Source organism: Oncorhynchus mykiss, chromosome 20 (genome assembly GCF_013265735.2).
Source record: "Oncorhynchus mykiss isolate Arlee chromosome 20, USDA_OmykA_1.1, whole genome shotgun sequence".
Classification (NCBI taxonomy): Eukaryota; Metazoa; Chordata; class Actinopteri; order Salmoniformes; family Salmonidae; genus Oncorhynchus; species Oncorhynchus mykiss.
Window position 1 is genome coordinate 14294819 of NC_048584.1, and position 25025 is coordinate 14319843.

The window sequence follows — 25025 nt, forward strand, 5'->3', positions numbered from 1 at the left end:
CTTCAAGTAACCTTATGTCTTATGTAACCACAAACTATGGTGTTGAACGCTGAGCTGTAGTCAATGAATAGCATTCTCACATAAGAGTTCCTTTTGTCCAGGTAGGAAAGGGCAGTGTGGAGTGCAATAGAGATTGCATCATCTGTGGATCTGTTTTGGCGGTATGCAAATTGGAGTGGGTCTAGGGTTTCTGGGATAATAGTGTTGATGTGAGCCATTACAAATCTTTCAAAGCACTTCATGGCTACGTACGTGAGTGCTACGGGTCTGTAGTCATTTAGGCAGGTTGCCTTTGTGTTCTTGGGCACAGGGACTATGGTGGTCTGCTTGAAACACGTTGGTATTACAGACTTAATTAGTGACATGTTGAAAATGTCAGTGAAGACACCTGCCAGTTGGTCAGCTTAAATAATTGCCGCCATTGATTTCAATTAATTTTACGTAATTTTTTACTTGGTTTGCATCATATTTCTTTGCATACTTTCTGTTGAAGTTTGCATCGATGCATGCTTCAAAATATGTACAAATGGAGTACGCATTCGAGAAGTGCCCTCCGCTTCGTATACTTTGATTTGGACTCATACTCTGACCAACTCATGCTCGGAGCATGGTAGTATGCATTTTGAGAAACACCCATAGTTTCACCTGACTGGTATCACAACAGGTAGAGTAGGGAACTATGGAACATTCAGGAACATGAGAGTATGACGTTGAATCCCATTAAAGGAACACTATTTTGAAAATAGTTTTATGTGAAATGACACTTTCTGTACTGTTTTTTAAATTTAGTTAGGTATACACTTCTGTCTCACGCATCCTAAACAATGCCATATATTCTGTTTTCAAAAAATCGTCAGCCTGAAGGCAAAAAAGAGAAGCATGATGTGAGAACCTGGTATTCCAACTTATTTTAGACTGCCACAGAGTTTTGATGAAAACAGTGGAGAAAATAAAATATCTATCTGATAATCACACACTGCTATTTATTGCTGACAAGCAGATGTCATTAGTGTGCAATGTAAACCGATAATGAAGCTCTGTGTAATTAACTGTTTTCAGCACAATTTGATGAAAGCTCTGAAGCCTTCAGAAAGCCTCGGTCTCCAATCACTACCGCTTACTATGTTACATCTAGTGTATGAGACCAGGCTGAACCACAAGGGGCATTGCACACCCTCTCTGGGGAGATAGCTCTTTGAAGGCAGTTGCTGGCCTTGTGGTGAGCAGTTGTCTGGAGGCTTTATAAATGTTGATCCATGTGGTTCAGGCCCCTGCTCTACCAGGAAGCAGAGTAATAAGTCTGTGTCTAAAAAATGCTGACTGTCAGTGGGTAAAATTCTGACCAGTGGAGTTATGTACTGTAGGGTAAGGTACAGCTGAGAAAACACAAATGTAGAGCCGCCCAGGAAAACAGAGGTTTATTGGCAAACTCATGAGTGAATGCAGTGGCGGTCTGTGACATTTAAGATGAGGGAGGACGATACATTTTTTTATGAGCATGGCCTTATTTCTATTACAGCATATTGGATGACTTTCATTAATTTTCCATTCACCCACCTCAATGTAACATTGACTGGTTTAGGCTGCTACATGATACAAAATGTTGTCCAATACCCATCACAAGGTTACTACAACCTAGCCTATGAATGAAAGTTTACAACGTAGGTGCACAGGTCCACAGAATTGGTTTAGTAATCAAGGTGACAGTGACACATTCAATATAGCAAACTCTTGCCTGCATCTAGCTGATCTTGCGCGTTAGTAAACCTGCTACAATCATACAGTACAGTGTACAGTCAGCAAGCAGTTTAACAGTTATACCGGCGGGCCCCAGTGATAATTAATAAAGCTTACCTTAACTTGGAAGAGTTCCAGTGTTGGATAACTGTAGCCAGCTAGCTAACATGACATCCCTCTGTTTGAGCTGGGTGTTTGAGTAGGATAAACTAGCTAGCTGCATTCCCTAGCGAAGTGAAAGTGAAACAAAATGCTCTCTCTTTCTTATTTCTCCATCATTTTTAAAGGAATCAATTTCTTCAAAACTGTTCAACTATTGTCTTTCTCTCTCTTTGAGTCAACTACTCACCACATTGTATGTACTGCAGTGCCAGCTAGCTGTATCTTATGCTTTCAGTACTAGATTAATTATTTAATCCTTTATTGGGTGGTCAACATGTCAGTTCATGCTGCAAAAGCTCTGAAGTTGTCATAACTACTGTGCATATGGAAGGGGGTGAAAATCATGAGCCTCCTAGGTTTTGTGTGTAAGTTAATGTCCTCCGGCTACACCATGGTGCTACCCTACAGAGTGCTGTTGAGGCTACTGTAGACCATTGCAAAACGGTGTGTTTTAATCAATTATTTGGTGCTGTTAATATATTTAGTCTAGTTTAATCTAAAAAGGATAACTTTTTTAAAGATGGTCATCCCCTTCCACCTCTGAGGAGCCTCCTTGAGTGACGGATAAACATGGTTCGTATTTATATACACCTTGCAGGAGCACTTCATGTGGATTGGCTGTTTATTAGATGTACAGTTTTCGTCAGCAGGTCATTAGCAGGGCCTGCCAAGACTCAACATTTCTCATTTCTGTTACCACGGATCTATCCAACCTTTTTATGCGATAAAAAAACAAAACATTCAAGACAGGCCTAATGGAAACAGCAAATTTGTGTTAACTTCCACAGGGATGCTGGCCCATACTGACGCCAATGATTTCCATAGTTGTGTCAAGTTGGCTGGATGTCCTTTGGGTGGTGGACCATTCTTGATACACACGGGAAGCTGTTGAGCGTGAAAAACTCGGGCAGCATTGCAGTTCTTGACACACTCAAACCTGTGCGCCTGGCACCTACTACCATACCCTGTTCAAAGTACTTAAATATTTTGTCTTGCCCAATCACCTTCTGAATGGCAAACATACACAATCCATGTCTCAAGGCTTAAAAATCCTTCTTTAACCTGTTTCCTCCCCTTAATCTACACTGATTTAAGTGGATTTAACAAGTGACATCAATAAGGGATCATTGATTTCACCTGGATTCACCTGGTCAGTCTATGTCATGAAAAAAGCAGGTGTTTCTAATGTTCTGTATGCTCAGTGTATGTTGCATGCATGGCTAATGTTTAAGAGAGCTTCAAATATAGGAAAAAAGGGAGCATGGTTTCTCTGTAGTTGATGTATTTTCACATGGGCAGACTGCCACTAAGGAAGAGTCCAATCCTGTAGCTCCTATCGTGGACCAGCCTAGAACTGAGTAGATATTTCTACTCCGTTCAAATTCAAAGTTGGTTACACTGCTGCGCCATGCTCCCTAAGGCTGTGCAATATAAAACACCCATCATGTCAGGATGCTGTGCAATATTTAACCGACCACTTATGCCGGTGAGCTAATTGCCATGGAAAAACTGGTGTCTGCATATCACAAGGGACTGTCAAGAGTGGATTAAGCGATGGCTCAAAACCCAAATTGCATCTATATTCCGATCTCTCCTTTGAGCCTATGATCTCCTTTTTTAGGTTAGAGAGACTGAAAATGCACTGTAGTGGAAATGCAGTGCACAGCTCCCACAGTGAGTGGGTACGAGAGGATTCTAGGTCACACTGTCTGCCTGTTTTAGCGCTCGTGTGCATCTTGCTCACATCTTTAAACTTGGTTAAACTCACATCTTCACAAAGACCCTACTGTCTAAACACAGAAATGCACTGCATCCGAGAGCAACTCGCTGCATATTAAGGATCGGTTGAGGGCTGGGAAGTCCCCCTGTCAAATGTAAAATGGTAAACCAGATGTTGTTTCCTTGTTATGCATTCATCCAGTCCCAAGTTGCGCCCTGATAGAGAGCGAGACATGGCACATATTTCAGTCAATGTACAATTCTCAGGAAGGTATTCGTCAGGAAGTAACTGGGATGCTCTGACCAAAGACCAAAATATTTTGTACCCAAGAAAGTGAATGTAACTGAACTAAATGACTATTTCCCCGTAGCACTCACTTCTGTCATCATGAAGTTCTTTGAGAGTCTATTTAAGGATCATATGATCTCCACCTTCCCTGACACCTTAGACCCACTTCAATTTGCATGTAGCCCCAATAGATCCACGGATGCCACAATCGCCATCGCACTGCACACTGCCCTATCCCATCTGGACAAGAGGAATACCTATGTAAAAATGCTGTTCATTGACTATTGCTCAGCCTTCAACACCATAGTACCCTCCAAAATCATCATTAAGCTCAGGGCCCTGGGTCTGAACCCCGCCCTGTGAAACTGGGTCCTGGACTTCCTGGTGGTGAAGGTAGGCAACAACACCTCCACTACACTGATACTCAACACGGGGGCCCCACAAGAGTGCGTGCTCAGCCGCCTCCTGTACTCCCTGTTCACACTTGACTGCATGACCAAGCACGTCTCCAACTCAATCAACAAGTTTGCAGACAACACAACAGTGGTAGGCCTGATTACCAACAACAACAAGACATCCTACAAGGAGGAGGTGAGGGCCCTGGAGGGGTGGTGCCAGGAGAATAACCTCTCCTTCAACATCAACAAAATAAAGGGGCTGATTGTGGACCTCAGGAGACAGCATATTAGGACAAGTCCGGAGTATAAATATATATTTCTTAATTTCATTTTTTTAATTTTTAGATTTGTGTTGATTGTTAGATATTACTGCACTGTTGGAGCTAGAAACACAAGCATTTCGCTACACCCACAATAACATCTGTTAAATATGTGCATGCAACCGATAACATTTGATTTGATTTGTAGCATGCATCCTTTTTTACTGGGAGGCTATGTGAAATAGTTTTATTTTGGTGAGTTAGAGGGGATATAAAAGTCTGTGATAGGTTTGAATTCTGCTGGCAAAGGACCTTAGTGGCTTTTCAGAGAGCAGAGTAGAACAGAAAGGATCCGGGGAGTAGAATAGAATAGACAGAAACCAAATTAAATAGAAGAGAAGGGAACATAATAGGCAAAGGTATGATAGGTTTGAATGAATCTGTCTCATTATACGTTTTAAACATATGAACTAAGGTGGGGAAATTGAATATGTGGCCTCAAAAGTTTTTATTTTTTAAAAACCTAACCTTTATTTAACTAGGCAAGTCAGTTAATTAAGAACAAATTCTTATTTACAATGACGGCCTACACCTATGCGACTCCCAAACATGGCCGGTTGTGATACAGCCTGAAATAAAGGTTGGCCTGCTGCATAAAAATATTAATACTAGCCTACTCTGACCATAAAAACTGTAATCTCTCCTCTACACCCCCCCACCTGCCTGCCCTCCACCTATTCCTAAAACGTTGGGATAGGAAGGAAATGTGTGAAGCTAGCCACAATAGGGAATAAAAGTTCTCCATTGAAAGTCATTTCAAAATGATACAAATAGCGATATGCCATATTTGTGCTAGATAATGTTAAACATTATGATCTTATATAAATTCAACAAAATATGCTATATGAATGTTTAGTACATAGTAGGTTGACTGGTGACTTAATGTTGCTAATTTCACATCGATTTCAAAGTCCAGCAATATGTGCTACGACACAAATATTTGTGAAAACCCTGCATAGTTGTGTTCTGTGGGTGTCACCGAGTAGGCTGATACCCCATTTCATGGGTGCACAATCTCTAGTTTAGGCTGTACAGTCCAATACGTATGTTCAATACACACAATAGGCTGTGTAGTGAGCTGATTTCCCACAGTTAAAGTTCCCTAATAAGCTCTCTAATAAGAGCTAAGTTGCTAATATTTTTGTAAACTCGACGTAGTTGTATTCTGTGAGAGTCACCGAGTAGACTGATAACCTATGAATGTTGCACCCTTGGAATGGGTTGTGCTGTACAGTGCATACAAGCACGCCCCAATGCAATTCTAAAGTCTAATATATCCACAGTGCGATTTTTTAGTGTTAAATTAGTTGTCTTTTGTTGCATATATATTACAACATTCAGACCTTGTTTAGCATGATTATTGTAAATATGGCATGATTCTACTATTTGCATCCGTTTGAATCACTTTCAATGGGGGGGTGGGGATTTTATTTTGAAGGCGAACCGCAAATTCCTCTATTGTGGCTTATCCTTATTGTGGCTAGCTTCACATAGATGAAATATACGTGGTGGAGAGATGTGCTGAAACTCCTTTCGGTTCATCCAAAAAGATATCTCAAGCTGCCAATAGCATTCCCGAAAGAACAGAAATATGTAAGTATACCCGAAAGGTTCTTTATTGTGATAGCATTCGATGTTAGGACACAACGTAGCTTCGCATGAACACGTAGAGCTCGAGGGACATTGCACGCACCCTGAATGTAAATATAGCCTACATAGACCATTTTACAGTAGCCGACTATATTCGATGTTACACTTTTTGATACTGTGTACCAGTACATTGTTATAATCAAAGTTATTTTATGCAATGTTACTGTCGCACATGATATTTAGGCCTATGTGTTTCTCGTCATATCGGGGAAGTATTTTGGTTGTGTGGAACTGTCCTCAATGTGTCTCTACTGTCTGTTATTGTTGTTAATACAAACTGCTACGTAACAGTAGCCTATAAATCTATCAAATTCAAAAACAACCCGCTAAACTTGATCTACAATGGGCAATTCCACGTGAACGGAATTAGGCTGAGAGACTCCGATTTTTCACTTTATGCCAAACAAAAACCATTGATTTCAAAGTTTAACAAATCATACAACTCTATGCACAAGGACTACGTTGGAGCAATTTACACATACATTTTCACAAAAACACATTTACTTGGAGACCTTTGCAGATGCAACGTTTGGGAACAGTATTACGGTTTTAAAAAATCTACCTCACGTTTTCCAAAAACGGTTCATTATCTCCTCAGAATTAAGATTCAAAGATGTCTGCAGAAAGAATGTGGTGTCAGCTATGACATGACACCTTGACTTTCAGAACATCTATTTTGGTTATTGAACTACACTGTCAGTGAAGTGGATTTACACCCAGTAACATAATTAAATCATAGGTCCCCCTTTCTGTACATAATAAATGATTAATTATGGATATGAACGTCATTCTCTACACCGGTGATGCATCCTGAATTGGTACACAAAGGTAGAAATATGCAATATCATCCTTTGCATATATGGGTATTATTCTACACATTGGCTATTATTCTAATGAGCTCCTCCCCCAAACAAGACTACATTTTGGTTGCTCAGTAAAATACCAAATCTGAACTAGAGGTCGACCGATTATGATTTTTCAATACCGATACCGATTATTGGAGGCCCAAAAAAAGCCAATACCGATTAATCTGCCGATTTTTTCCCCCCCTTTTTAACATTTGTAATAATGACAATTACAACAATACTGAATTAACACTTATTTTAACTTAATATAAAACATCAATAAAATCAATTTAGCCTCAAATAAATAATGAAACATGTTCAATTTGGTTTAAATAATGCAAAAACAAAGTGTTGGAGAAGAAAGTAATATGTGCCATGTAAAAATATGTGCCATGTAAAAATATGTGCCATGTAAAAAAGCTAACGTTTAAGTTCCTTGCTCAGAACATGAGAACATATAAAAGTTGGTGGTTCCTTTTAACATGAGACTTCAATATTCCAAGGTAAGAGGTTTTAGGTTGTAGTTTATATAGTATTTATAGGACTATTTATCTCTATACCATTTGTATTTCATATACCTTTGACTATTGGATGTTCTTATAGGCACTATAGTATTGCCAATGTAACAGTATAGCTTCCGTCCCCCTCCTCGAACCAGGAACACATCGGCAACAGCCACACTCGAAGCATCGTTACCCATCGCTCCACAAAAGCCGCGACCCTTGCAGCGCAAGGGGAATAACTACTCCAAATCTAAAAGCGAGTGACGTTTGAAACAGTATTAGCGCACACCCAGCTAACTAGCTAGCCATTTCACATTGGTTACACCAGCCATTAGGCTGATAGACTTGAAGTCATAAACAGCGCTGTGCTTGCGAAGAGCTGCTGGCAAAACACACGAAAGTGCTGTTTGAATGAATGATTAGTCAGACTGCTCTATCAAATCAGACTTAATTATAACATAATAACACACAGAAATACGAGCCTTTGGTCATTAATATGATCGAATCCGGAAACTATCATTTTGAAAACCAAACGTTTATTACTTCAGTGAAATACGGAACCGTTCGGTATTTTATCTAACGGGTGGCATCCCTAAATCGAAATATTCTTGTTACATTGCACAACCTTCAATGTATGTCATAATTATGTAAAATTCTGGCAAATTAGTTCGCAATGAGCCAGGCAGCCCAAACTGTTGCATATATATACCCTGACACTGTGTGCAATGAACGCAAGAGAAATGACACAATTTCACCTGGTTAATATTGCCTGCCAAACTGGATTAGTAGTTATAACTAGTGATTAGGATTGATTGTTTTTATAAGATAAGTTTAATGCTAGCTAGCTATTTACCTTGGCTTCTACTGCATTCGTGTAACAGGCAGGCTACTCGTGGAGTGCAATGGTTAGCGCGTTGGACTAGTTAACTGTGCGGTTGCAAGATCGGACCCCTGAGCTGACAGGGTGAAAAACTGTCGTTCTGCCCCTGAACAAGGCAGTTAACCGACAGTTCCTAGGCAGTCATTGAAAATAAGAATGTGTTCTTAACTGACTTGCCTAGTTAAATAAAAGATATAACAAATATTTTAATTTTTTTAATAATCGGAAATCGGCGCCCAAAAATACAGATTTCCGATTGTTATGAAAACTTGAAGTCGTCCCTAATTAATTGGCCATTCCAATGAATCGGTCGACCTCTAATCTGAACCAATCATAGACGTCTATATTTCACAAGCCTAGACATCACAGTATGGCACAATAGAGTACAGTAGAGTTCAGTACATTATACTGTACTCTAGTGTACTGCACTCTACTGTACTTTTCTTTACTGTACTATACTGTGCTTCACTGTTCTGTCCAAGAATGCATAATCGTGAGGGATCTAGAGAGCAGCTGTAGCTTCGAGGTAACTCTACCTGAAAATACAGTACATGATCCAAGTGATTCGATAGTTGATATTCAGCAGTCATAAACGTATGCCTTATTTACTTTGAAGAACTACAAAATAGGGATTTTGTAAGACAGCAGCTCTATAGAGATGAATGAAATAATAGTCATCAAATAAAACAAATGTAATATTCACAACTGAAATATTTTTGTAAAGTAATGTGAATAAATATGGTTAATAAGCAGTAATGGGCAGTCACTACCATCATGGGACTTTTATTCATTGATTTATTCTGTGTTATAGCATTCAACCAAAATAATCTAAACCAAAATGGAAAAAACTATTTTTTTTAATAATCAAGCCAAAACCACACTGACTTCCAGAAAGCACTAATTGCTCAGCACTATAAATGATGATCCTACATCTGTATATGGGTCATTCTATAGAAGTGGTGCAAATTGGTGGTTAAAAAAAGCACATTTTCCCCAAACTTTCAGTGCATATGTCTTCCAACATATTTCAGGTAGAAACACCTGTACAAAACAGTGACTTGCGAAAGTATTCCCTTGGCCTTTTTCCTATTTTGTTGCCTTACAACCTGGAATTAAGATAGATTTTTTTGGGGGGGGTTGTATCATTTGATTTACACAACATGCCTACCACTTTGAAGATGCAAAATATTTTTTATTGTGAAATAAGACAGAAAAACAGTACGTGAGCGTGCATAACTATTCACCCCCCCAACCCCCCAAAGTGAATACTTTGTAGAGCCACTGTAACGGTTTTCTTGTGGTGAAGGAGAGGCGGACCAAAATGCAGCGTGGTGGTTATTCATGTTTAATTTATAAAGACACTATACATGAATAAACTAACAAAACAATAAACGTGTGAAAACCTAAACAAACACAGAGACAGGAACAATCACCCACAAAACCCAGCACCAAACAGGCTACCTAAATATGGTTCCCAATCATCGACAATGACTAACACCTGCCTCTGATTGAGAACCATATCAGGCCAAACATAGAACTAGACAAACTAGACATGTAACATAGAATGCCCACTCAGATCACACCCTGACCAACCAAAACATAGAAACATACAAAGCAAACTATGGTCAGGGTGTGACAGCCACCTTTTGCAGCAATTACAGCTGCAAGTCTCTTGGGGTATGTCTCTATAAGCTTGGCACATCTAGCCACTGGGATTTTTGCCCATTCTTCAAGGATTTTTCCCCAGTCTTCACGGCTCCAGCTCCATCAAGTTGGATGGGTTTCGCTGGTGTACAGCAATCTTTAAGTCATACCACAGATTCTCATTTGGATTGAGGTCTGGGCTTTCACTAGGCCATTACAAGACATTTAAATTCTTCCCCTTAAACCACTCGAGTATTGCTTTAGCAGTATGCTTAGGGTCATTGTCCTGCTGGAAGGTGAACCTCCGTCCCAGTCTCAAATCTCTGGAAGACTGAAACAGGTTTCCCTCAATAATTTCCCTGTATTTATCCATCATTCCGTCAATTCTGACCAGTTTCCCAGTCCCTGCTGATGGAAAAACATCCCCACAGCATGATGCTGCCACCACCATTGGGATGGTGTTTTCGGGGTGATTTTGGGATTGCACCAGACATAGCGTTTTCCTTGATGGCCAAAAAGCTCAATTGTAGTCTAATCTGAGTACCTTCTTCCATATGTTTTGGTAGTCTCCCACATGCCTTTTCGCAAACACCAAACGTGTTTGCTTATTTTTTTATTTTAGCAAGGGCTTTTTTCTGGCCGCTCTTCCGTAAAGCCCAGCTCTGTGGGGTGTATGGCTTAAAGTGGTCCTATGGACAGACACTCCAATGCCCGCTGTGGCGCTTTTGCAGCTCCTTCAGGGTTATCTTTGGTCTCTTTGTTGCCTCTCTGATTAATGCCCTCCTTGCTTGGTCTGTGAGTTTTGGTGGGCAGCCCTCTGTTGGCAGGTTTGCCATATTCTTTCCATTTTTTAATAATGGATTTAATGGTGCTCTGTGGGATGTTAAAAGTTTCGATTTTGTTTTTTATTTTTTATAACCCAACCCTGATCTGTACTTCTCCACAACTTTGTCCCTGACCTGTTTGGAGAGCTCCTTGGTCTTCATGGTGTCTCTTGCTTGGTGGTGCCCCATGCTTAGTGGTGTTGCAGACTCTGGGGCCTTTCAAAACTGGTGTATATATACTAAGATCATCTGACACTTAGATTGCACACAGGTGGACTTTATGTAACTAATTATGTGACTTCTGAAGGTAATTGGTTGCACCAGATCTTACTTAGGGGCTTCATAGCAAAGGGGGTGAATACATGTGCATTATTTATTTTTCATTTCACCAATTTGGACTATTTTGTGTATGTCCATTACATGAAATCCAAATAAAAATCCATTTAAATTACAGGTTGTAATGAAACAAAATAGGAAAAATGGCAAGGGGGATGAATACTTTTGCAAGGCACTGTATATACTACTGGCACACTTTATTTGAAATATTTACCTGAATTCTTTAACACCACTAAATTTGTCACTACATAAACATAGTGAAAAAGTTGCAATAAAGGGAGAATCATGCACCCTGGTGATCATTTTGATTAAGCTCACATTACAAATTATTTTTAGAGATGTTATTTGCATACCAAATTGACAACATAGTAAAGACATGATTTTTAACCTAATTTTCGAAACCTTTTAAATTTAATTAATAGATATCATCTCTTGTTCTCTGTAAAAAATGTTAAATGTTGATTGTATGAATCTGAAACTTAAATGATTGAGTTATTTATGTATCTAATTCATGATGTTGTTAGATGTTTCAATTATCACTTTACCTATCTTTATTTGGCACAATAACAGGCATTTTGGTGTCAAGTGTCAATCATAGAGAAATGAAGGACTGTAGATGGATATAACTTGTTTTAGTATAGACATTGCCATTGAGGGCTTCCACTGTTTAAAAGTAGTCAACTGGGTGGGAATTCCTATGGGTTGGGAGTGATCAGCCAATGATAAGAAAGCATTGTCTTCTTCAAATTGGGTTGCCTATGGTTTGTAAACCAAAGACTAAGGTAATATCCAGGAGCCAAGACCAAGATCTATACCAGGACATTGGTACCAAGAACAAGACCCAGTGAGTTGAGACCATGACAAGTTAAAGACCGAGTTGATGTAGTCCATTGGCCTTGATCCAGTGTACATTGGCCCTGTCTTCAATTGTAAGAAACTCAAGTACAGTAAACTTGAGAACTGTACATTAGGTTACAGTACAGTGGAGCAGAGTACAGTAGAGTACATTACAGCAGTGGTTCTCAACTGGTTTTTTATCGGGACCCAAATTGAACCAGGTTGTCTGTCACAACCCAATATTTGCATAAAACAAATAGGCCAAAATGCAATCTGGAAAACTATTTTTAGTGCCTAATTGATAGTAAATGTGACAATTATGACAAGGGAACAACATTCCCACCTTTTCCATTGTTTATAATTAAATTTTGCCCATAGTCTTGATTTAAGAATATTAATAAGCTCACTGGTTTGAGACCACAAGATCAACTAGATCAGCTAAATAGCGTTAATAGCTCTACATTCAAAATACTGGGATTAAAGAAAAATTGTTCAGGGATGAAGTTATTTAAAAACTATTTAAAAAAAAAAGTATATTCATTATAATTTCTGAACACTCTCTACCTGGTTTTAGTCATTTCAGTTCAGACTGGGGTATTTTTTGTTCATTAACATTTATTTTTTAGACACCCGCTACCCACTCAGAAACCATTCAAAAATGTGGGTTGTGACCGATCAGGTGAGAACTGCTGCATTACAGTACAGTAAGTAAGTATAGATGTCTATGTTTTGGCCAATATTTGGGCTCTTGGAGAGTTTGCGCTCAGTTGGTAGAGCATGGCGCATGCAACTTGCTGTCACAGACGCCATAATGGCACAGATACAAAGATGAGACCTATATACATACAGTGGGGCAAAAAAAGTATTTAGTCAGCCACCAATTGTGCAAGTTCTCCCACTTAAAAAGATGAGAGAGGCCTGTAATTTTCATCATAGGTACACTTCAAATATGACAGACAAAATTAGATAAAAAAAATCCAGCAAATCACATTGTAGGATTTTTTATGAATTTATTTGCAAATTATGGTGGAAAATAAGTATTTGGTCACCTACAAACAAGCAAGATTTCTGGCTCTCACAGACCTGTAACTTCTTCTTTAAGAGGCTCCTCTGTCCTCCACTCGTTACCTGTTAATGGCACCTGTTTGAACTTGTTATCAGTATAAAAGACACCTGTCCACAACCTCAAACAGTCACACTCCAAACTCCACTATGGTCAAGACCAAAGGAGCTGTCAAAGGACACCAGAAACAAAATTGTAGACCTGCACCAGGCTGGGAAGACTGAATCTGCAATAAGTAAGCAGCTTGGTTTGAATAAATCAACTGTGGGAGCAATTATTAGGAAAGGGAAGACATACAAGACCACTGATAATTTCCCTCGATCTGGGGCTCCACACAAGATCTCACCCCGTGGGGTCAAAATGATCACAAGAACGGTGAGCAAAAATCCTATAACCACACGGGGGGACCTAGTGAATGACCTGCAGAGAGCTGGGACCAAAGTAACAAAGCCTACCATCAGTTACACACTACGCCGCCAGGGACTCAAATCCTGCAGTGCCAGACACTGCTTAAGCCAGTACATGTCCAGGCCCGTCTGAAGTTTGCTAGAGAGCATTTGGATGATCCAGAAGAAGATTGGGAGATTGGTAAAAACTCAACTTGTCGTGTTTGGAGGACAAAGAATGCTGAGTTGCATCCAAAGAACACCATACCTACTGTGAAGCATGGGGGTGGAAACATCATGCTTTGGGGCTGTTTTTCTGCAAAGGGACCAGGACGACTGATCCGTGTAAAGGAAAGAATGAATGGGGCCATGTATCGTGAGAATTTGAGTGAAAACCTCTTTCCATCAGCAAGGGCATTGAAGATGAAACGTGGCTGGGTCTTTCAGCATGACAATGATCCCAAACACAACGCCCGGGCAACGAAGGAGTGGCTTCGTAAGAAGCATTTCAAGGTCCTGGAGTGGCCTAGCCAGTCTCCAGATCTCAACCCCATAGAAAATCTTTGGAGGGAGTTGAAAGTCCGTGTTGCCCAGCAACAGCCCCAAAACATCACTGCTCTAGAGGAGATCTGCATGGAGGAATGGGCCAAAATACCAGCAACAGTGCGTGAAAACCTTGTGAAGACTTAAAGAAAACGTTTGACCTCTGTCATTGCCAACAAAGGGTATATAACAAAGTATTGAGATAAACTTTTGTTATTGACCAAATACTTATTTTCCACCATAATTTGCAAATAAATTCATAAAAAATCCTACAATGTGATTTTCTGGATATTTTTTCTCATTTTGTCTGTCATATTTGAAGTGTACCTATGATGAAAATTACAGGCCTCTCTCATCTTTTTAAGTGGGACAACTTGCACAATTGGTGGCTGACTAAATACTTTTTTGCCCCACTGTATATTTCTATGGTGTCTATTGTTTCAATTTTGACCGTTCCGGTTTGGACAATTTTTTAAAATGTATTTTGGACTTTAAAGAATCCACATAGCTAACATATGGCTGGCTATCTTTAATATGGACAGATGTATGTCCAAGGAAACATATATATTTAAATCCCAAAACGGTAGTTCGAAAAATACATGAAGATATACCAACTTGCGTGCTCATATCAACTTGCGTGCTCATATTCTCCAAAATGTATGCAGACAGACTACTCACCATGTGGCCATGCTGGAGAAGTGTGCAATCCCATCACATGGAGATATTTGTAGGGGTGTGGCTTAAGGCACATTCATTCTACAATATTTTTATGTACAGTTGAAGTCGGAAGTTTACATACACTTAGGTTGGAGTCATTAAAACTCGTTTTTTTCAAACACTCCACAAATTTCTTGTTAACAAACTATAGTTTTGGCAAGTCAGTTAGGACATCTACTTTGTGCATGACACAAGTAATTATTCCAACAATTGTTTCCAGACAGATTATTTCACTTATAATTCACTATATAACAATTCCAGTGGGTAAGAAGTTTACATACACTAAGTTGACTGTGCCTTTAAACAGCTTGGAAAATTCTAGAAAATGTTGTAATGACTTTAGACGCTTCCGATAAGCTAATTGACATACTTTGAGTCAATTGGAGGTGTACCTGTGGATGTATTTCAAGGCCTACCTTCAAACTCAGTGCCTCTTTGCTTGACACCATTGGAACATCTAAAGAAATCAAGACCTCAGAAAAAAAATTGTAGACCTCCAAAGGTCTGGTTCATCCTTGGGAGCAATTTCCAAATGCCTGAAGGTACCACGTTCATCTGTACAAACAATTGTATGTAAGTATAAACACCATGGGACCACGCAGCCATCATACCACTCAGGAAGGAGACAAGTTCTGTCTTCTAGAGATGAACATACTTTGGTGCCAAAAGAGCAAATTAATCCCAGAACAACAGCAAAGGACCTTGCGAAGGTGTTGAATGAAACAGGTACAAAAGTATCTATATCCACAGTAAAACGAGTCCTATATCGACATAACCTGAAAGGCCGCTCAGCAAGGAGGAAGCCACTGCTCCAAAACCGCCATAAAAAAGACAGACTACGGTTTGCAAGTGCACATGGGGACAAAGTTTGTACTTTTTTGAGAAATGTCCTCTGGTCTGATGAAACAAAAATAGAACTGTTTGGCCATAATAACAATTGGTATGTTTGGAGGAAACAGAGGCTTGCAAGCTGAAGAACACCATCCCAACCGTGAAGCATGGGGGTGGCAGCATCATGTTGTGGGGTGCTTTGCTGCAGGAGGGACTGGTGCACTTCACAAAATAGATGGAATCATGAGGAAGCAAAATGATGTGGATGTATTGAAGCAACATCTCAAGACATCAGTCAGGAAGTTAAAGCTTGGTCGCAAATGGGTCTTCCAAATGGACAATGACCCCAAGCATACTTCCAACGTTGTGGCAAAATGGCAACAAAGTCAAGGTATTGGAGTGGCCATCACAAAGCCCTGACCTCAATTCTATAGAAAATTTGTGGGCAGAACTGTAAAAGCGAGCAAGGAGGCCTACAAACCTGACTCAGTTACACCAGCTCTGTCAGGAGGAATGGGCCAAAATTTACCCGACTTATTGTGGGAAGCTTGTGAAAGGCTACCCAAAACATATGACGCAAGTTAAACAGTTTAAAAGGCAATGCCACCAAATACTAATTGAGTGTATGTAAACTTCTGACCGACTGGGAATGTGATGAAAGAAATAAAAGCTGAAATAAATCATTCTCTCTACTGTTATTCTGACATTTTGCATTCTTAAAATAAAGTGGTGATCTTAACTGACCTAAGACAGGAAATTCTTACTAGGATGAAATGTCAGGAATTGTTAAACTGAGTTTAATGTATTTGGCTAAGGTGGGACAGCTTTTTTTTTTGAGAAAGATGTTGAAAAAGTGTAAAAAATTCCAAGTTAGATCAGTATCTTTCAATGTAATAATACTCAGTGTTTCCCCTAGGATATTTTTTTGCATAGTTGGTAAAGTTAGCATGGGTGGCGGGGTAGTGGGCGTGGCCAATGCTGTAGCCCTCTCCTCAGATTGAGTTTATTTTTTTTTAAAGTTGATGTCTTGCAGTTGTACACATTTTGGCATGGGACTGAGAACATTTTACAGTTTTAAAGCTAATTTCCTGCAATTCTACACATCTTGCCAGGGATAATGCCGTGTTCTTATGCGATCTGAGTAACTCAAACATTATAACAAAATCTATGCCATTTTTTTTTATGTTAGAGTCTCTCTTTTTTTTGTGGTTGTTGTTAGTTCTCAAAGATGATCTTATAAGTATTATCTTTTCTACAGACTTTATCTGGTTTTAGTCGTTTAAGTATACACTGAAAATGTTTTACCATCCTTATTGTTATTTAATCATATATTTTGGAGTAGCGGCAAAGATTTAGCAGTGGCGTCCCGCTAAATTAATATAGGGGACACATTGATAGTAATATTAGAACAACTCAAGATGTTCTATTGAATTTAAAAAATACGAAAATCAGTAAATTCTTTAGTTTCAAACATGAAGTTTGGGAGTCAGAGTTTGGGACAGCCACCTCAATAAAAAATAACTGTATAAACAATACATTTAACACTAAATGAATTTAAAAAATATGTTTCCTATTGCCTTCGATTAAATGATAGCATATCATGATGTGAATAAATGTTGGGAGTTGGAGTTGGGACTGCAATTTGCAGCACTTCTGTAGAATCACCCATTTAGGGAGTAGGTTGCCATTTGGTACACAGACCAAGTGTGCTGTGCTGCTATGTCTGATGGAAATAGTGATGCATACTTCAGCCGAGGCGATACTCCCACAAGTCCACTGTAACAAGGTTGAGGCTGCGCCCTTCAACCACAAGACAGCTGTTTGAATACAAGCCAGCACAAGTGGGCAATGCTGTAACATAGTAGTCACACCACTGTTATGGTTTGGGGTTTTATAGGGAAATAGATGTCATACATTTTGAAAGACCATCTCATCATTCTGAAGACAAATGGGAGACATTTTAAAGTTGCTAGGCCTGAAGAAAGTGGAAAAACAAACACACATTCATACAATGTGTGTAATCAACCACGGCAAGGAGGGTCTTTCCACCTGTGCCGATGTTTGTGTGTAGCCAGCCTATATCATTCTGAAACATATTAACATATCTACCATTGTCTGGAGCTGAATGCAATGGAACCATGTCATTTGCATCCTTTTCATATAGGCCTACATAGCACACTGGCTGAGAACACCTACGCCAGAGGAATTTCAACCTTTCCAAATGTAGCAGTAGGTCTTCATATACTGTACAGTCAACTAAGCAGACGATTGTATTCAGTGAAGTGACAGGAAATGGAAATAACACATTGAAGTATTACAATGCAAATGTACTTTTTCAATCCGTCTGTCTGCGTATTTCAAGACCTGGCATATGAGGGTGCAGTGAGATACCCGATGGGTTGGACGATACTCTTCTCGTCAATCGTCTTCAAATCCATTTACCCGTAAATCAACCAATCCTCCAGCGTTAACACAATGGAAAGGTCAAATTCTTTATTATCTAAATGCTGAAAGTGCGTGGGCGACGGAGAGAAACTGATGGTGCAGTTTGAGGCCATGTGGTGGAGAGTGATACGGGCGCTGGAGATGGGGGGGTGTGAGCAGGTGGGTCCGGGCAGAGCTGATGTCGTGCATGTTTGTATGCATCTGCATTGTTATCATTTTGGATGTGCATATTTTGTGTTATAAAAAATCAGTTATCACAAATAAAATATTTTATAAAAAGAAATAACACATTGTGAATGTGAATCAGTGGTGTGAGCAGGTGGTTGATGTGGCCAAAACCAATAAAGGCCAATCGTCTAGAAAAGAAACTCCACATGTTTAATATAATAATATTAGCTAAAGTAGGCCTAACCATGTTATTACACCAATCAATTCAACACTGATGGGAGTGAAGAGTGTATTTCTGGCAAAGTCCATTTCTTCTTACTTCATACCTGTACGTTACTCGTTTTGTTTGCCCAAAAAACACACAATGACTCTTTTGAATAACCGAAAACCCCAAACCACACCTTTTTATTGCGCTGTTCCATATGTCCCATATACTGTCCCCCTATCAGTGATACGCGAAAGTAAGCATGTAACATAATGTAGGAGGGCGTGTGTTGATAGGTATTGGTTACAGAGCGGTTGAGTTCAAGGCCTTGTGCACTCGCAGTGGAAACAAGGACACAAGTCAAAGATGTGTGTGTGGTAGCTTGCATGTGTGGTCGACTATAAAAAATAAAAATAAAGGTTGAACGTCAGCTCGGCCACATTCAGGTTCTCTTTTCTTTTTCTTGCTTTCTCTCTCTCTCTCTCTCTCTCTGTTTTCTGGTCCTAAAAATAATACCAAAAACCCAATTCCCTGGAGGGTGTGTGTGTTCAGGCACCCATGAGATTTGGGAGGCTAGGACTAAGTCACAGCTGTACACATACAAAGAGAGGGTAGGAAGAGAAGGGAAAACTGCATAGAGCGAGTGTAAGTAGGGATAAAGTCAGAGGGACGAGAGAAGCAGATGGAGAGGGAGGGAGCTATTCTGAGGTTCTGGTACTTTTGGCCCCAGGAGGGCCCCTGCTCTGCTCTGTGTGTCGCTCTGGACACAGGAGGTCTACAGCCAGGTGGCTAAGTGGTCTTGCTTTTGTTCCAGCGCAGCACTGACACCTGATTTCAGCTTGTCCACTTATTATGGTCTTCAGTTTAGATAGTTAATTGAAGTCTTCAATTGTCTTATATTTTGACAGTTCGTTTTCAGGAATGTATGCTACACAGGTAGCATACAGTGTTGGTTTTCATTTGACGGTTTAGCCTTCTTTGGAAGCTGGTGTACAAAAAAACAGCGGTGTATCTATCTTTCTCTTGCTCGCTCATTCGCTCGCTCTCTCTCTCTCTCCACCCCCTCTCTTTCTCCCTTTCTCATTATCTCTGGTTGGTATGCAAACACTGTTTATCTTCCTTGTGTGACCCCATTAGACAGATATTTTTGTTGCATTCCAAACGCACTGTAATTAGGCTGAATGACTGAAAGCACATCCAACTTGTTACACTAGGCCTACCGTACACAAGTTGGAAATTAAAAGAGCACCCAGTCTAGTAACTTAGTGCGGGACCCGTCCAGGCAGAGGGCACATTCGTAATGGCACTCTGTTCTCTAAAGTGCTCTACTTTTGACCAGAGCCCCTGGTCAAAAGTAGAGCACCATCTACAGAATCGAGTGGCGTTTTCAAAAAGCAGCCTGAGAGTATGGCCCAGGGAATGCAGTGAATGAACCATGAACACCAGAGCTTTTTAATGGATATGTGCTGTAGCATTCAGGCCCATAGCCAGAGAGCCAGTCAAGGAGCATGTCACAGGTGGAAAATTTGTCGCGGAAATCAGCCTGTTTTACATAGCGGGGATGAAAAGAACATCCATTTTGACTGTAATGGTCTTCCCGAATTAGAAGCATTAGCGCATCACACTGTTCATATAGCACTGGACGCTAACCGCTCAAATCCCGTTGTGACGCAGTGGTGGACACGTTGGCGTGACAGGCCCCACGGAATGTTTTCAAGGTTTAAAATATCTGTCCACGACGCCTCAGGCGACCTGTCTTCTCGACACCCTAACCTCACGGGAATGTCTGGAGGCTGAGAATGCCTGCGCTCTCCGCTTACATCTTACTTTGCGTGCCTCTGCTTCCTCACCACAATACGCACACACACACACACACACACACACAGTCACACACACACACACACGCAGTCACACGCACACACACACACAGTCACACACACGCACACAGTCACACAGTCGCACACACACGCACACACACACAGTCACACACACGCACACACACACACACACACACGCATGCACTGAGCCGTGCATTGTTTGTACCGTCACTGCAGACTCTGTTCCTCATTTCCTTCGTTATAGCATAGCAGCAGTGTCCTGTTTGTAGGACACCGCTGCTGTACAGACCTGTGTGTGTGTGTTTTTACGTTTTAATGCCACGGCCACAAGTAATGTGAAATGGCTTTATTGCAAGCTTCAAACCCAACAATGCAGTAATGGATATCAATGTAGTACTAAAAATAACAAAAGGTAGAACAAAAACACACAAGGTATGACGATAAGAAGAGCACGAGGAAGTAAGAAAGCGTACTATATACAGGGTCGGTTTCAGTACCATATTTACAATGTGCAGGGATGCTGGAGTGATCGAGGTAGACATGTAAAGGGGTAAGGTGACTAGGCAAAAGGATATATGATAAACAGAGTAGCAGCAGCGTATATATGATGACTGTATGTGAGTGTGTGGCGAGTCAGTATAAATGTGTGTGCATGTTATGTGTATGTGAGCAAATTATGGGCGTGGGCGTGTCGGTGTGCGTGAGTCAACTCCGATTGTCTGTGTATCCATTTTGTTTGCTATTTATCAGTCTTATGGCTTGGGGATAGAAGCTGTTCAGGATCCCGCTGGTGTCAGACTTGATGCACCGGTATGACTTGGGTGTCTGGAATCTTTTCAGGACTTTCTTGGCCTTCCTTTAACACCACCTAATATAGAGGTCCTGGATGGCAGGGAGCTCAGCTCCAGTGATTTACTAGGCTGTCCCTCACCAGCCACTGTAGCGCCATGCGATCGAGGGCGGTGCCATACCAAGCAGCGATGCAACCATTCAAAATGGTCTCAGTGGCACAACTGTACAACCTTTTGAGGATTTAAGGGCCCATGCCGAACCTTTTCAACCTCCTGATGGGGGAGAGGCACTGTCACGCCTTCTTCACGACTGTGCGAGTGTGTGGTCCATTTTAAGTCCTTAGTGATTTGGACACCGAGGATGCCTACCACCGTTGTGTCGTCAGCAAACTTGATGATGGAGTTGGAGGCGTGTGTGGCCACACAGTCATGGGTGAACAGGGAGTACAGGAGAGGACTAAGAACACATCCCTGTGGGGCCTCAGTGTTGAGGGTCGATGTGGCGGAGGTGATGTTGCGTACCCTGGGGTCGGCCTATCATGAAGTCCAGGATGCAGTTGCAAAGGGAGGTGTTCAGTCCCAGGGTCCTAAGCTTGGTCACGACAGTGGTGTTTAACGCTGAGCTGTAGTCAATGAACAGCTGTCTCACATAAGAGGAATACCTATCTAGTTGGGTGCGGGCAGTGTGGAGTGCAATTGAGATTGCGTCGACTATGGATCTGTTGGGGCGGTATGCAAATTGGAGTGGGTCTAGGGTGTCTAGCATTATGGAATTGATGTGTGTCATAACCAGCCTCTCAAGCACTTCATGATTACATATGTGAGCACTAAAGGGTGGTAGTCATTGCGGCATGAAGCCTTAGAGTTCTTGGGAACAGGGATGATTGTGGTCATCTTAAAACATGTGGGGATTACAGACTGGGACAAGGAGAGGTTGAAAATGACTGTGAATATGCCTGCCAGCTGTTCTGCGCATGCTCTGAGAACCCGCCCTGAAATACCACCCTGCAGTGTGTGTGTGTGTTGGGATCTCCAGGGCACCTGGCCAGGCTAAGTGTGTTAATCCCAGTGTGTTTACTCACCCAGCAGTGCTGTTCCTGAGCCACAGCCTTAACGCTGTGTGTTAGTTATTCCCACTGGGCCAGAGGTCACCACCTAGCAGCCACTCTGAACACCAAACGCTCCCCCCCCCCCAACGCTTCAGGCTCAACTTCAACGTACCCCGATGCCCGTGATTGACGGAGGAGGGCGACAATGGAAACTGGCCTTGGAGAGATCCCATGGTCTGGGGGCATGCCATCCAGCCTGCTGAGCCTCGCACTGGAGCGGAGCGGCCTGTTTGTAAACAATCCCATGCCTCAGCCACGCTCACACTTCCTCCCCCTGGACAGACCTGGGGCGGCAGGAAATTTGGACCGTTGGTCTGCGTACATGCGTGCATGGCCGGGCCTAGCTTTCAGCACCATTACCTCAACACCACATACAGGAGCTGGGGCCTCAGGCCTGGGCCCTTTGATGTCAGAAGGCTTTAGATAGTTGAAGATGCAGTCTGGGATCTTAAGCACTTACAAATTCGTAACATATTGTACAAATTTGAATTGCATTTTTGTTTTTAATATGCTCTATATATTTTTTTGCAGGATGTAACATTTCATACTAAATGGATGACACAGAACACAATTGTGCACAATTTTTGGGGACCTGTTTTGGCTCGTGAGCACTCCTTTCAAAACTCCTGGCTGAAATGATAGAAAATCGCTAGAGCGTCACTTTAAGCTACACAGGGACAGCATATACTCTACCCTGCCTGTATGGCCTCAATACAGCACGCTCACCATGGTCGTGTTCACGGGCACACTAAATGTTCAAACATTTTGCAACTAAAAGAGCGTGTCTTATTGGACAGTTCCAGGTAGTCCATCCCCGTTTGGTGCCTAATGAACACGACCCAACAGCCTCTGGTGTCATTTTTAAAACCGTCGAAACATCTGCAGATTCACTGTTTGAAGCTTTGCACGGTGCGACAAGGACAGGGACTATGTGGGGAGAAGTTGTGCCTACAAGGACCGGGACTATGCAGGGAGAAGTTGTGCCTACAAGGACAGGGACTATGCAGGGAGAAGTTGTGCTTACAAGGACCGGGACAATGCAGGGAGAAGTTGTGCCTACAAGGACAGGGACTATGCGGGGAGAAGTTGTGCCTACAAGGACCGGGACTATGCAGGAAGAAGTTGTGCCTACAAGGACAAGGACTATGCAGGGAGAAGTTGTGCCTACAAGGGCAGGGACTATGCAGGGAGAAGTTGTGCCTACAAGGATAGGGACTATGCAGGGAGAAGTTGTGCCTACAAGGACAGGGACTATGCAGGGAGAAGTTGTGCCTACAAGGACCGGGACTATGCGGGGAGAAGTTGTGCCTACAAGGACAGGGACTATGCAGGGAGAAGTTGTGCCTACAAGGACAGGGACTATGCGGGGAGAAGTTTTGCCTACAAGGACAGGGACTATGCGGGGAGAAGTTGTGCCTACAAGGACAGGGACTATGCAGGGGGAAGTTGTGCCGTAGTTAGTTTGACTTTTTCCATGGGGACAGTGGAAAAGGTCACTGAACGTTACCACATTAACATTTAGATGACCTGTTTTTCCTGTGCTCCGCGTATCATTTATGGAAAGAAACACTTTTTTTGTTTTCAGAGAGATTATAAAGCGAGTTGGACTTGTGTTGAACTCATCAGTGTTTGGCTGCCATGACCTTTTAACGGGGCAGTCTGGGATTCAAGGGGCTACAGGTGAGTGGGAGTGCTTAAGCAGGATAAGCCTTCCACCCCTCTCTGTAGCCAGCGTTGAAATGTTGACTTATGGCATTATAAACCCTCCCTAAGCCCCTTGTGAAATCTGCCCGCTTATATTCATATCAGGGATAAGCCGTGCCTCTCTGCTATTGGTGTGGTGTAGCGAGAGAGATGGCGAGGGAGGGGAGTGTTGAATGTGACTGTCCCATAAAGAGTAGGAATGGTGTAGTAGCTGTGTACCGTTGTCTACAGCTGTCGGCTAGACTAACTACAGCTTTAGACTAGACTAACTTATCGCTTCTTTGGCTGTTTAGCTGAAAGATCGATTTTTGACTCCTGCTCGCTCTCTCTCCCTCTTGTCTCTCTCCTATTGCTCTTCTACTTCCTCTCTCTTTCTCTCTATCCCCACCCCCCCCACACACACACACTCCTCTTCCTCTCTCTCTCTCTCTCTCTCTCTCTCTCTCTCTCTCTCTCTCTCTCTCTCTCTCTCTCTCTCTCTCTCTCGCCTCCTCATCTCCTCCTTAGCAGCAGTGGAATGAGCAGGCTGAGGCGGGGAGATGCCTTACGTGGATCGGCAGAACAGGATCTGTGGCTTCCTGGACATCGAGGAGAATGAGAACAGCGGCAAGTTCCTCCGACGCTACTTCATCCTGGACACCAAGGAGGGTAGCCTGGTGTGGTACATGGACAACCCACAGGTAGGACAGCAGAGGAGTGCACACAGAAGCAGACTCAGACACAAGTACACAGAACAGATACACACACGTACCCTGGGACGTGTAGTTCTGGACTACATACATTTCACAGGGTAGTGAGTGCTGTGACGCTCTCACTACCCTCAACAGTCGTCATTGTCTGTCTGTTTGCTTAATGCATGCATTTAGGCTGATGTCATTACTTGAATGGGCAGCGGCTGAAGCCGACTCATGTACTTCCTGTGTGCACTGTAGTAGGACAATGGCAGTAGGATGGATTGAATAGCTGCTTGTGTTTGGACTGAGCTAATCTCATAACGTGTTGGACTGGATTGATCTGTCTGGTCTGGCCAGACCACTCTGGGCCCCATCAAGAAGAAATGTGTGTGTCATCCGCTGGGGAG

General features: G+C 41.9%; 1 protein-coding gene across 8 annotated transcripts in view; it reads left to right on the plus strand.

Moving 5' to 3' along the window:
- The first annotated feature begins 6075 nt into the window (after positions 1-6075).
- Positions 6076-25025, plus strand: part of LOC110499018 (pleckstrin homology domain-containing family A member 1) — a 35735-nt gene continuing 16785 nt past the window's right edge. For 6 of the 8 annotated variants that reach the window (XM_036955862.1, XM_036955863.1, XM_021575822.2 and 3 more), the window contains exons 1-2: positions 6076-6218; positions 24452-24624. In XM_036955862.1, coding sequence (XP_036811757.1) covers positions 24484-24624 — 141 coding nt within the window. In that variant the 5' untranslated portion in view covers positions 6076-6218; positions 24452-24483. The remainder of the gene's footprint in view (positions 6219-24451; positions 24625-25025) is intronic. The other 2 variants (XM_021575821.2, XM_021575823.2) reach the window with 1 other exon arrangement.